This window comes from Thamnophis elegans, chromosome 5 (genome assembly GCF_009769535.1).
Source record: "Thamnophis elegans isolate rThaEle1 chromosome 5, rThaEle1.pri, whole genome shotgun sequence".
NCBI classification, from domain to species: domain Eukaryota; kingdom Metazoa; phylum Chordata; class Lepidosauria; order Squamata; family Colubridae; genus Thamnophis; species Thamnophis elegans.
In genome coordinates, this window is record NC_045545.1 from 70,554,196 (window position 1) to 70,568,982 (window position 14,787).

The following is a 14,787-nucleotide window of genomic DNA, read 5'->3' on the forward strand; positions in this document are numbered from 1 at the left end:
GAACAAAGTGAAACTAGAGTCTTGGACTTTAAGAGAGCTAATTTCAACAAACTTAGACAGAACTTGGGAAAAATTCCATGGATGATAATCCTCAAGGGGAAAACAACTCAAGAAGCTTGGGAAATTTTGAAAAATGAGATTACAAAAGCCCAGTCTAGCACAATACCAATGAAGAAGAAAAATAACAGCTCCCAAAAGAAACCAGCATGGCTGCATAAAGAACACTCTGACCAATTGAAAGACCAAAAAGATAACTATAAAAAGTGGAATGAATATTGATACAACATTATTTGACTTCTATTTACCCTTGCCATGTTGCAGATCCGAAATATCCGATTAATAATATCCTCATCTATGTCAGCAGAAACAAATTCCACTTGGATTGGCCCATAACAGCAAGATGTCTTTTCTGGCCAGTACTGCATACAAAGCTGATCATAACAAAAGGAAAACAAACACAAATCAGAAGGAAAAAAAGGAGAAATGCAAAACACCAGTTTTCACACAAAATCTTAGAATGTTCATTTCTATGAATAGAAACCTTGAACATGCTCTGTATACAGCATGAAATATTAATGAAAAATACAGAGGAAATCTTTCTCTTGATCCCTAGTCCCAGTTTTGCAAATTATTGTTCACCTTTATATTTCTCTAGCCTAAATTCTTGTTCAATGATGGAAATTATTATCAGAGCTGGCCAAACTATTCATTAAGGGAATCAGATTAATGCATTTATCCATGTTGTCATCCCTGAACCTGGCCTGGCTGAAGCCATCTTGTAGCTTCAGTGCTGCCACACTAAAGCTGAAGGATAGGGAGGGGGGATTAGAGATAGATGTGATTGTATAGTCAAAACAAAATACTTTCTCTTGGGAACCAAGGACATTCTCACACCTGGCTGGAGGAAGGAGGAGTGATGTCACCACAGCAACAGATGCTGCCTTGATTGGGCTATGTGACTGATTGTTTGTGATTAGGGGGAAAACTTTCACTTTTAATTAAGTGAAAACCGAGGGACCCTTCAGAGTCAGTTTTCACCAGATATATGCCAATATGATATTTCCAATAAAGCTATTCTTTGAGGAGTCTTTGCTTGCAATGGATCTATTACTTAGAAGCCTGACACATATATTTAACGTGGACCCAATAGTAACTAAAAATTATTGATCTATACATACTTATTTCTTAAACAATCCACCTACCTGAGCAGCATCCATTTCATTCAGCATCACAACAGAAGAACAGTTGTAATCAAACACTAGCCTCCAGAAATCAGCTCCAGTGTTGGGCAATGGATGCTGAGTAACTATAAAGGCAGCAGGTTGCTTGTGACTCTAAATGTAAAAAAAAAAAAAAAAAACAATTGGGGGGGGGGAAGGATTCACATTAGTGAAAAAAACAAACCATTATTGTTTATTGAGAAGCATATTACACCGGGGAGCCTATGGACAGGAAAACAGATTAACATAAACAGATTATACAAATCATACCTCATACTCTGTTTCTGCCACCCCATTGAATAGAAATAGCCTGCATAATAAGGTTTTCTTTCATTAGAGAAGAAGCACAGAAACAAGAATTATCCCTTTTGCATAACAATTAGAATAAATAACTCAACGAGCCAGCTGGAAGCAAGACTTTTCTCAAGGAAATCAATAATGGGGAAGCAAGAATCTGGTAAATTAAGTTGACACAACAAGCTTCTACTTCCCTCAACCTAAACAAGTATTTCTTCCTTTTTCACAGCTTAGCCTCCAAAAAAAAAATGTTTTTAAACCTCTAAAAGTTGGTATGTATCAATTATGTTTGAGACAGATTTTCCCTAAGCATTTATCTTAGGTAGATGTTAATGCTTAGATGGGAAATCCACCTGGGAATTTTAGAACTGCTGACTAGATTGGAGAATAAAACAAAAACAAGATCTAGAAGAAGGCAATGGAAAACCATAACGCTGCCAAGAAAACTGAATGGATGCACTCACCAAGAGTTGAGGTCAACTCAAGATCCTATTTATATTTTAATTCAGTTAATTGTAGTAGTGATTGATAGAAGCAGCACATTTATCTCAAAGGAACAGGAGTCTGAATTTCAGATAATTTTATCTCTTAGACAGAAAATCATAGAAAAAATATGTTAATTGTGGGGCTCCACTGCTTGTGGGATTCTTTTACATAAATAATAGTGGCTGCATCCAAACAGGATGGGAACCTTGCATTGTCCCCCTGTACAAAAAGGAATTAAGGAAGATTCCCCCCAAATTATAGGCCCAAAAGTAGTATCAATACCGTGAGTAAAATTAAAAATCTGTATCTAATTCTAAAACATTACAATTGAAAAAAATATTTGCCAACATTTCTTCTTTTATACAACAGTAAAATTCTAGAAGTCGACTACTGTTTTTCATTAATCTAGTGACAAACATTTGGCCCAGAAGGGCAGATCCTGCTATTTACATTGCCATTAGCATCCCTCAAATTCAAAAATCCCAAATTATGCCTGTGCTTTAGAGTGTAAGAAAATGCTGGCATAAAAAGGAGATTACACATTTAAAGTATTATTGCATTTTCCCTACAGCTTACCATTTAAATAAATAAACGATCCCTTCTGAACATCTGTAGAATAAACATGGATTAGGATTTGGGATAAACCTAAAAAGGAGATATCCATCTCCTTAAAGCAGTTTAGCTAGCATTCTGAAAGGTACTTAAAAAATAGTCCTGAGACTCAAACAAATCAGGACCCATGCTGACGTAGTGGCAGTCATTTCTTTTAAGAATCTTACAGTGGGGAACACAAAATCCAAACCCTTGTTAACCTGAATACAAAGCAAGAATATATATGATGCAACATATATGGCTACAGAGTTAGGCATTTATAAATGTAAGCCACATCTGAAATCAAGGTAGGCATGCAGCATGAGAAACCTTTCAGCATTTACTGTGGAATTTGTTTCTATGTGGAATATAAACCGAAGATAAAACAAAGATAAACCAAACCAAAACAAAAAAACCACAACAGTTTTATTGCTGGCAGCTGCTCAAAGTTAGACACAGAAGGTTTTTTTTTTTTAAAAAAAACAGCTTTTGCTTAGTGAAGCAGTAAAGAGCCCTGTGCACTCAACTGTTAGATAACAGATGCATACTTGCTATCACAATGCCTGTGAGTCACTCTGACAAGATTACATATTGCAGCTGAAGGTATTTATTTATTTAAATTGTGAAACATGCAAACCTTAGATTTTATAGCAAAGGTGCTCACTTGTAATCGTAACTGAGTGTAACTAAGTATATGTTGAATAACAAAGACAAGAAAGAAGGAAAAATAAAGGATTGCATTTTGGATTTATTTCTTTCAAAGTCAGATTCAAAGATTTATAACAATTGTAAACCAAACAGCTGAATACAGACACTGAATCTAGAGCAAATATATATTATACAAGGAAATATATCGAGGGCATTCCCCACCCCTTAAGTTGTGTCATTTTGTAATTAACATATGGGAGATATACTTCCTATATCCTGTTCTTAAAAGTGATTCATTTATAGCAGGGGTCGGCAACCTTAACAAACAAAGAGCCACAAAGGTCCTAACCGGAATTCCCCCATTCAATTCTGGTGCTGACTGGAAGTCCCGTTCCCCTACCATAGAATCTCCTCTTAGTGCAGCAACTTTTTTCCTCTATCTGTCCTAACCAAAAGCCCTATCAATTGTGGGGTCAACCGGTGACAGGGAGCCACAGCAGACGGATGAAAGAGCCACATACAGATCCATAGCCCCAAGTTGCCGACCCTTGATTTATAGGATGAGAAGAATATCATACTGAAACAAGTCACTTTCAGCTAAAATTGATAGAAGGATTATTTTCATTTGCATTCATTTTTTAATATATGTTCAGTTATAAAGTCAATCCTTGCCCAATTTCTAAATTTTCACTTTGAAAAATGCTTGATAATTCTTACATACATTTGATTTTGTAATTCTGATCTCAAATTTCCTTCCAGACATGGCAATCACTCTTTTTAAGCCCGACTGATCAAACAGGATAAAAATGAGATGCAATGTATTTATACCCTTTTCAGGTTTTTGGAAAAAGTGGGGATACCAATATGATAGAAAGACAATTTATTCTGTTTCACATTTTAAAAAAAGAGCTTTACTCACATCCATGAGTGCAGCATTAATATAGTTGCTTGATTCTCCATCAACGGAAATAAGAAAAGGGAGGCACCGATCCAAAGGAAGTACATCCATGCAGCGATTCTTATCATGATTCCTTGGCAAAAGTCCAATGCTGCAATCTTCTGGACGTACTCGAGGAGTAACAATATTAAGGGTCTGTATTTGGAGTAAAACCAGGAACCGATTAATATTAAACTTGCTAAAGATGTGACTTTATGTCCTACTCATATTATCTACTCACCAAGTGTCTACTGAAAAGGCTGCCCAAGAAGTAGTCAACTAGCTCTGGAGCCACAGTACAATGTATTTTGTCCCCATTACAATCTTTACCCTCTCTGATCACTTTAAACATTGTTTAGAAACGTATTTTTATAAGCTTGCACTTCCTTCCTGAATTATACATGTTGTCAAGTATCAATGGTTGTTTTAACAATGTGACATAAAGTTTTATTGTTATTTTTTTGTTTGTGTTAAATAATAGTTTTATTATTGCTGAACTGTGGCACACTAGTTAGAATGCAGTATTGCAAGCTAACTCTGCCAACTGTCAGAAGTTCGATCCTGAACGGCTCAAGGATGACTCAGTTTCCCATCGGTAAAATTCTTGGGGACAATATACTGACTCTGTGAACTGCTTAGAGAGGATGGTGAAACACTGTGAAGCAGTATGTAAGTGCTATTGCTATTGTTATTACCACTTAAAGTTGTATATTGCATCAGGCCATCTTTTCTGAGAATATATGGGTTTAAATTTGAAAAAATAAATACTGCATTCTTTTCCATAGTAGGTAGATTAAATTCTTAAATCCTTTCAAAATGTGAATTTACAAAACCCGTCATACAAGTATATAGGAAGAAGGAGGGGGGGGGGTAGAATCCAGAACTTTCCTAGTGGGTGATGGTTTCAATAATCAAAACTGGAACTATAAAATACAGATATTTGAATAATTTTCTTTGCAGACTGTTTAAAGACAATTCAAGTTGTAAAAAATTTGAATAATATTGTCAGCCTCTGCTTTGCTGCTGCTTCGGCTGCCATTGAAATGGGGAGGGGGGGCATGGTATTTTGGAGGGGACTACTAATTGTGCTGGAGGAAGATTCTGGAGTTTCTGCTGCCTGTCTTACTGCGCATGCGGAGGTTTCCTGCCAAGGCCAACGGCACCGACATTCCATCTTGGTGATGCCTTTCGAAGTTATCTCGCACCTGACACTTGGGAGAATTATGATTGGACTGTGACTGGGATGCCAAGGGATGGGGAATGGGTTATTCTATATATCATTTGCTTTCGCGCCTAAATAATCAGTCTTCGCTTTGCTACGCTTCTGTTCATTTATAATTAGTAAAAGTACACTTGATTTCTATCAAAGGAGTCTTGTGGTTTTCTTTCCTGATTATCCAATGAAGGAATGCTGACAAATATGGTCAAGAAAATTGCATCTAGTATATAGCATTAAACTATCACTTTTGACCATCTAAGAATTCTTTCTCCTGGCCATGAGAAAATTCTTACCTCCAATCTTCAGGTGGCAGAAATTATGCCCTTTTCTGCCTTAGTAACAAGGCCAGGGAGTTGTACTACTTTATAGATTTATTACATGACAAGTTAAGAAAAGTGATTTGCTTTGTTTCTACTCCCCCCAAATGTCACCATCTATCAGGGAAAAAAGCATGCATTAATCACTCTCCCTAACCTGGGTAGGGGCTAGAAGAATTAAGAATGTTATGTGATATGAAAGATTTGAAGTCAAGATCTCCTATGCTATTTCTTATATGGAAGTTAGACAGTGGGAAAAGTTTTTTGGGTGACCATTCTTTCTCTTTTTCTGAATTCTGAATTCCTCCTCCTCCTGCTTTTTTTGCATATGAAAAATCCTTTCCTGATTATTGCACATGTTTAGCCTAGTAGACAATAGGATTTAAAAGAGGTACTAAAAAAAGTTAAGAAGGACATAAAAAGAACAGCATCTCCAGCATCCTACATCGAGATAAGCAGGGATTAGCATCAAACAAATAGCCAAGCAGAAAACAATACTCTAATTAAGGAACTATCAAGGAGAAAAACCACACTCCCACCAACATTGGCAGGGCAACATACTGTATATAAACAGGAAACAAAACCTATATCCACTAACACTGATGATGTATAGTTTCTGATGACTAGGAACTCCCGAGCCTTTTCTTTGATAAAGAAGGGACCTGAGAAAAGCACAGGTTCACAAAATCAATAGAATAGAATAACAGAGTTGGAAGGTACCTTGGAAGTCTTCTAATCCAACCCCCTGCTTAGGCAAGAAACCATATACCTGTGATGGCGAACCTATGGTACGCATGCCACAGGTGGCACGTGGAGACATTTGTTAGGGGATGCCAGGCATTGCTGGTCAGCTGATTTCAGCCTTCTTTTTCGGCCATTTTTCATCAGCTGAAAATGATGCCTTCTCGGAAGCCTCCGAAGGGTGAAAAAAAGTCCAACATGCAAACCGGAAGTCCGGGAATGGATTTCTGGTTTGCGTGTTGGGGTGTTTGTTTTTCATGCTCCGGAACCTTCAAGAGGCTCCCTGAAGCCTCCGGGGCATGAAAAATGGCCCTATGGGCAACTTGGAAGTTTGGGAATGGTGACTTCCAGTTTCCCCATAGGGCCATTTTTTTGCTGAAGGCTCCAGAACACGAAAAACGGCACTACAGGCAAACCAGAAGTCACAATTCCCAAACTTCCGGGTTGCCCATGGGCCATTTTTCGCCCTCCGGAGACTTCAGGGAAGCCTCCTGAAGCCTCCAGAGGGCCTTCAGAGGGGTGGGGAAGGCTGTTTTCATCCTCCCTAGGCTCCTTCAAAGCTTCTGGAGCCTGGGGAGGGCAAAAAAAGCATGCCAAAAGAAGAGGGGGAGGGTGCTGGTCGCGCACGCATGTGTGCTGGGGTCGCGTATGCATGCCTGCTCAGGTTGCGTGCATAGCATTATGGGTGTGGGTATGCCCGCACATGACCCCCCTTTGCTTCCCCCACTTTTGGCACGCGATCCCAAAAAGGTTAGTCATCACTGCCCTATACCATTTCAGAGAAACGGTTATTCAATCTCTTCTTAAAAACTTCCAGCGTTGGAGTATTTACATCTTTCGGAGGCAAGTTGTTCCATTAATAAATTGTTCTGTCAGGAAATTTCTCCTTAGTTCTAGGTTGCTTCTCTTACTGATTTAGTTTCCACCCATTGCTCACACACAATCTATGTGCAAATATATTAAAATATGGCAACTAAGCATGGATTTGACACTGTTGTACAATTGCACAAGTCCACTTTATATAGCAGCAGCCCCACATCAGTCTTGCAGAAGCAGTGGAAGCTCCCATTGCTGTTTCTGCACATCGAGTAAAATCACATGAGTTAAAAATGAAAACCTTCCACCACTTTGCGGAAGAGGGAGATCTACTTCCTAGGCTTCTGCAATGTCAAAAATCAGAGTAGTAATTGTGGTAGGAGTCTGGGAATTAAAGAAGAGCCTGTATCAGCCTGAAATGTCTAATATGTGTCCAGCTAAATCCAAACTCTACAGGTCACCCAACATGAGCAGAGAAATGTCCATTTTTTTTTACATCTTGCAGCTGTGTTTCGGGGGGAATACTTCTTTTATGGGTACAGTTAAGGACAACTTAAGCCTTTATAACCATTGGCTGGAGAGAAGATGAAGGCAATTTCATGGCACCATGGGAGAAAAAGATGTGGCCACAGCATCTTTATAAGTCAGTAGTTAAATACAACTGACAGTCTGTATCTGTTTCAGCTGAAAAATGAGTGCATTTGGTTCCTTCAATAATTCTTAACCTGTCATATAATCTTTCATCTATGAAATTATACAGCCATTAATGGATTAATGTCCCCCACATATCAAGAGATTTATCAGTCTAGCACTATATTGAGTAGCATTCATTTACTCTTTTATCTAGAGAAATGGGGATTCTAAATGTTGAAACTAGAAAGAAACCAGAAACTTCATCTTGACAAAACATGTGATATTTAAATCTATGATCTCAGCAAGATTTGATGCATGTTATAGCTAGATTTACATTCCCTCCCTGCTCTTAAAAGCTTTTATGCTAGAATACATACCATTAAATCCTTTTGATGGAGCCCCATCAGGCAGCAATCTGGCAAAATGCACAACCTTAAATCCCTTATAATGATCTTTCCTTTGCCAAGATGCGCATGGTAAGCTACATCATGCAAATGGATAGATTGTTGGCCTCTTAATGATTTGGCAATATTTCCTTCTCACTAATCCGATAAATCAACATTCACCATGCCTGCAGTCCTAAATTGTTCTGTTAGCTATAAACCATAAACAAACCTGGGCCTATTAGTGCTGCTGTAAGTCTCTTCCTGTTAATCTTTGTGGCTATTCACTTAATGTGCACAAGAATTCTTTAAGGAACCAGCATCTAAACATTTTAGACAGTTCCTACATAGAAACAGTCAAATCTATGCCAAACCGTGTGTTTTAAAAGCACAGTATGTACACAAATATGGTATGTACATTACAAAAATAGAACATGAGTCACAATGAAGATTGTTAATGAAAAATATGTTTAAAATGGTGATAGACTGAGTAATTCAGAAGACTTACAGATCTCCAGATGGTTTGAGCTTAGCGATGGGTGACTTCTGCTGAACTCATTTTGAAACTATTTAGAAAAAGTCAAATCTTTCTAAAAATTCATTATTAATTGTCCAAATAATTAATGTGATAACATAAACAAAGCCAAACAATTTGATGATAGTATATTTTGTTAAACTGCCACAAGTGATGTTATATTGTTACAGAACTTCAATAGATTGTAAAAGTACACTCAATCTAAATGCTGCATTAGTACCTTGAGAGTATTTTATCAAGACTGAATAGGAAATTAAGAATGTGAACATTTGTAATGTAGTGCTGAGACCAGGTATAAAGCCAAGCCACTAAGCCTGCCCCTACTCAACAGGAAGAGAGGTTGTGTTAAAAAAACAACAACACACAAAAAACAAAACTAAGAATTGAATTGGGGTTACTGACCCTCTAACAAATTTACTAACTATTCTTCATAGCTCCAAATCACCTATGCCTAATCCAGTCTCAGAAACACTCTCCCTCCCCGAACCCCAACTGATCACAATCAACCGGAACAAAACAAAGGATCACATGTAGTCCCAATTAGGCAAGAGTGTGTCCCAGAATCTTTCATGGCTGGTGGTGATATCTACACATTACAACTCTTTGCAGTCATTGCTGGAGCTGATGAAGCCATATTGACATCAATATCAGCTTTCTTGCACAATGGGGATCCAATGTATTGTCTTGCTCAAACAATGTAAACGCTATGTCCCTGAAACCAGATAGCTTTCCTATCAATCAAATTCACAAAGAATTTAGCCAGCTGTTAGTCACTAAAATATATTAATAAGCTATAGCCCAGTAATATTTCTTTGTGATATAAAATTATTCTATATAGTTGATCAATGCAAAAATTTTGCCTTGGTCAACCTAGCTTGTCCTTGCCACTTTCTTCTTTTCTCCAAAGAAAGCCATTCTGTACACTGTGAAGCAGGGACAATGAGCTTGCTGCTTTCCCTTCTTATCCTTTCTAGACTCTAACAGCATAACTGCCCTTGTGCTAACAATGCAATTGACCTGACTGCTCTAACTAACAAGGCAGTTAACCCTCTGGTCTTGCTAGCCACATAACTGGCTTTCCATTTCCCATTGATCAATTTCCCACATTCAGTTTAGGGAGCAAGAAATAATGCTTGTTCCCACAGACTTTTTACTGATATGAATGCTGAAATACCCACTTGGTGATTAATCATTCTGGCACCATTTATTAATACCAGATCGGAGGGGAGTGTTCAGGTCTATAAATACATGCACTAAAGGCCCCTAAGTACAGACACAAGTGATTATGAGTAGCCTTTCCTGCCATTGGTGCATCCGAGCTCCCCTTTCTAAGTGTATTGTTTCTACTAATATTATTTCTATTTAGAAAGCTTTATCATATACTATCTGACATTTGGTATTAATTTGTTCTTTGGGATTCTAGCTGTGGTGACTACTTTCTTAGGCACTGGGTGGTTTATCCAAACTTATTTATATTGATACAGCCTGAAACAGATTCTCACCAACAACAAACAATGATGCTAACCAAGGGGAATCATGCCTTGCAACAAACCAGATGTCCCACATTTACACCAACAGTGTCATTATATGCCCGAACAGCTTGGCAATCAAAATTGGAGGCACATTTATGCCACATGTGCTTCCTTCAATTAGATAAATGTTGTTCTATGTCAGCAATCCCCTCTTATTTCACACTGGACAACCAGACAAGAATGTGTGCAAAACAATTAATAGACATGTTTAATATCAGGAGTTAAAACAAGGACAAAGTCATATTGGAGCATTTTAATTTCCCAAGAAACTTGATTATAGATCTCAAGGTAGCGGTTTTGGAACAACAAAACTTTATCAGCACTATAGAGGGAGAGACTGCACCACATACATCAAAAATTTTCAAGGTATTTCAAAAAGTATTAATAAACTCTTTTAAAAAATACATTACAAGTGCCAGTTGTAATCCATCTTGCATATTCTATGAATCAGATGAGTTACAATTCATGAAGGCTTATGCTTTTTAAGAAAATGTGTTATTCTGAATAAGTGCTAATAGATTCTTGCTGATATTTGGTGAGATTAACATACTTATCCTCCTATAATGATTAGACAAATAACTGTGAAGGAATGCCCTCCCTTCTGATTTTGAAGATTCTAGACTTGGACAACTTTACTACTAATTTAATAGCATGATCAAGTTTTAACGTTGACAATTCACTCAAACAAATGCCTGCTGACTATGAAATCCATCACTTGAAAAAAATAAGCATTCAGTGCAAGAATATGCTGCTGAGTTTCAGTTGTTAGTTCAGCATGTGGGCTGGAATGCTTAACTGACCAATTCAGGGAGGGACTGTCAAAAGAAATGCAAGACAAACCCATTTGTCAATGCACTGCAGAGAATATGACAGCATTTAATTTGCTTGGGCATCAGTTGAAGATGTGATGCAATGCTGCAGAATAGTCAGGAAAGAAAGTCACCACTGTTCTGTTCCCTTGACTTCTCATTATACTTGTGAGATTTTAGAAGCTGAACCAATGCATCTCGGAATAAACAACTCACTATTTGCCAAAAACAGGTTAGGTTCATGCACAAAAGACCAATGTCTTTTTTGTGGAGGACCTGGTTACTTCACACAGTAAATCCCCACTAAGGCACTCCCTTGTATGCAATTGTATTGAAGACTTACAGCTACAGGGGCTCAACCATCTACATTAATTTTCCTTCAGCAAATGCACCTTGGTATTTTACCGGCCAAATATAGTCATTAACAGAACTGTTACATACTCAATCTTATTTCTTGAATATAAATTCTCACCACTATCAATCAAATACATAGCTAGCTTGCCTAATGATTTTATAGTGAGAACTTACAGAAAGGCAACTTTCTTATTTTTTGTCAAGAGATTTCAATGTCCAATAAGGCTTTCTTAAACTCAAACAACATTCACAGTGTAGCCCATATTCCCTTGTACAGATCCACTATCACCTAATTGTATTGGTTGATTATTTTGATTTCCATCTGGGAGCTTCTACTATCTGATCCAAAATTTGAGGACAACTTCACTGGGAATTTGCTTCCAGGCAACTTCTTCCTGCCAAAAATAACTACAATGATTTTAACAAGAGGTTTTGGCCATCAATGGAAGCTTTGTAGTGTTGGGTCCATCTTCTTAAAGGTATAAAATATGATACCTAATAAATGTCTGTTCTGATTACACTAAGCTTCTCACGGGGATTTCCCCATTTTTGTTTTCTCCAATTCTTAATTCCTTCCTACTGTCCAGTGATAGAAGAACAAAGGCGCAGAGAAGCATGAAAGGCAGGAAATATTATTTGCTTCAGTCAAAGAGATAAGGAAAGACACTATTTCTTCCACCTGTCCACAATTAGGAGGAAGAGTAGGGAGAAACACCTGACACCTGCAGACTAATGGAAGTGAAGGACAGCATACCAAAAGGTATTGCAAGCTGGGAACCAGTGATTCCTAGGCTAGAAATGATCATTACTTAAATATCTTTTAGCCTCAAGGCCATAAAAAGACTGACCCTTTTCACTTACAGGAGAGAAAAGACTAAGTTCTGAGGAGAGCTGTGTGCATATACAGTACATATCTATTGACTCTAACTTATTTTTTATTGCAGTAGGCAATCAATTGTTATGTTAAGCATGGGGAAAAGCTGTGATTTACCACCAAACCTTGGCATGGAGCCTGACAAGTATAAATATGGAGCAGGTGGGGGCTTTTAATCATATTTTCTCTGAGTCATAGAATTGTAACTTTTCAATAATGCAATATGAAAGTAAAGCAATATGAGCATAGCTCAGAACATTGATCAAAGCAAACACTTAAGACAGACTAGAACTAAAAATCAAGAAATAACTAATCTCAATGGTTAATCTATAACATTCTCAGCTAAACACCTTTTAGGAGTATAACTCTGACATCTAAGTATGGTTTGCAATTTTTGTAATAATAATGGAAACATGCATATTTGGAAGCAGTCACGTTTCCTACCTATATTTTCATGATTGAGTTTTGCAATTTTAGTCTTGTGTCTAGAAAGTTTCATCTCAAATTTAGTTTCTTATCTCTCATTTCTTTTTCAGGATTTAAAATCATATATCTTATGTGTAAAGATGGATGAGACACTTAAGGCTCACCCAAAATTAACTTGGAAATACCCTGACCTATTTCCTTTGGCTTCTCTCTTTTTCCAAACAATGTGAACTGGATAATTGTGTATGTCAATTATTTGACAAAGATCACATGCTTCTAGACATAAGCTTTCCTAGCCAGGCGTTTTGTAATCATTTTCTGGAGAGATAGGAAATGAAATGAAAGGCTTACTTGTACATTTGCATCTATCTATGAAATCTCTTATCAAATCCCTGCTTATTACATTATTTATATGATTAATTTTGAGGCTGCCTGACTCTATAGCACCTCAGGAAACATACAGATAAAGAAAGAAAAAGGGGGGAAAAGATAGCTGACTGATCATCCCAAGTGCAAAGCCCCCAATAATCAACCTAACAGGACAATCAGGTTTTAAGCATTTTGTAGAAAGTCAAGAAAGTGAGAGAAGTATGAATCTCTGGGAAGGTAGCATTCTACTGATGAGGGCCCATCAGTGAGAGGTATCACCATTCTTTCTAGGTCCTATAAGATGAAACTGCTTAATTGATGGAAACTGGAATGTGTCTGTCAAGCTGACTAGGCAGTGGCTGGTTCCTTTCTGATGGGGAATTGGTTGCTATAATGGGTTATTCTCACATGAATTCAGGTTCACACAGTTTGGAGCTGAAGGGAGAGAGCAGAGGTAGATGGAGTTTTCAGTCAAAATAACATATTTAAGATGAGTTAAGATGAGTCAGATACATTCCAATGGCTGGTTCGCCAAAGAAGGAGGAGAGAAGTCATCAAGCAACCAGCCCTTATCCCAATTGGATAGTGTAGCATATTGTTTTAGAAAAATGAGAAACCTTTACTTTAAGTGGGGTGGAAAGTGCAGGAACCTTTAGTATTGGCTTTCCACCAGTTAGTGCCAAGATGATGTATCTAAATAAATTTGTTCTTTGAGGATCCGGAATGTCTTGGAGTTTGATTTGTGATGGGTACATTAATTGGAACCTGACGATGCCCATTCTAGATAACCTGTGCTGTGAAAATAGATGGAGGAAGACAGTCCTTCAAGTAATCAGGATCTAGGGCTTTAATGGTAACAACCAATAACTTAATTTGCATTTAGAAGCAATTGGTAATCAGTGCAGCTTGCAAAACAGCAGGGAAATGGGCATATAGTGCAAGTCTATAATTGCCCGTGCCACTGCACTCTTAACCAGCAGTAGCTTCCAAGTTGTTTTCAAGCACAATTGGACATTTTCATGTGGACATTATTGTATTGATACCTTCGTATACAGAAGAGATAAATAGAATATTCCAAGAAAAAATCATGGAGGAAGGTTGACTCTTGTCCACAAACATTCTTGGAGCCAAGAGGATCCTGAGTATTTTTTTTTTGTGATGCAGACTATAAAAGGCATTTTGGACCCCTTGTCAATTTCTTTGATGTCTTTGTCAATTTCATATAAATGGGAAAAGTCTACACTGGTCTTTGCTGGATGAACTTTAACCCGAAAAAGATTTTGGAGTTTATAGAGTTCACTTCTTCCTTGAGAAAATCCTGAATAATCCTTAAAACCTCTTGTAATCTTTATAAAATCTACTTTAACATAGACACATTAGCCATAATTTTCTGTGACTGAGGATACATAAGGAACATTATTTATCCATTACCTTACCTGGAATTCATCTTTTATCTGGCTGGAATTTGTCTGTGGATCCAATCTGCTGATGTTGTAGTATATAGATCTGAATTCACAAACAGGAATGGCAGTGTTGCCACAAAGGCACGCTTCCAGTATGGCATCATGAACAAACACATACTGTTCCTACATATCAAAAA

General features: G+C 37.5%; 1 protein-coding gene across 1 annotated transcript in view; it reads right to left on the bottom strand.

The window, feature by feature from the left end:
• PTPRT (protein tyrosine phosphatase receptor type T) overlaps nucleotides 1-14,787 on the bottom strand; it is a 437,694-nt gene that overhangs the window by 7,246 nt on the left and 415,661 nt on the right. The window contains exons 28-31 of the mRNA XM_032218597.1: nucleotides 14,624-14,773; nucleotides 4,162-4,335; nucleotides 1,203-1,334; nucleotides 306-431 (exon numbers count right to left, since the gene is read on the bottom strand). Of these exons, the coding sequence (XP_032074488.1) occupies nucleotides 306-431; nucleotides 1,203-1,334; nucleotides 4,162-4,335; nucleotides 14,624-14,773 (582 nt within the window). The remainder of the gene's footprint in view (nucleotides 1-305; nucleotides 432-1,202; nucleotides 1,335-4,161; nucleotides 4,336-14,623; nucleotides 14,774-14,787) is intronic.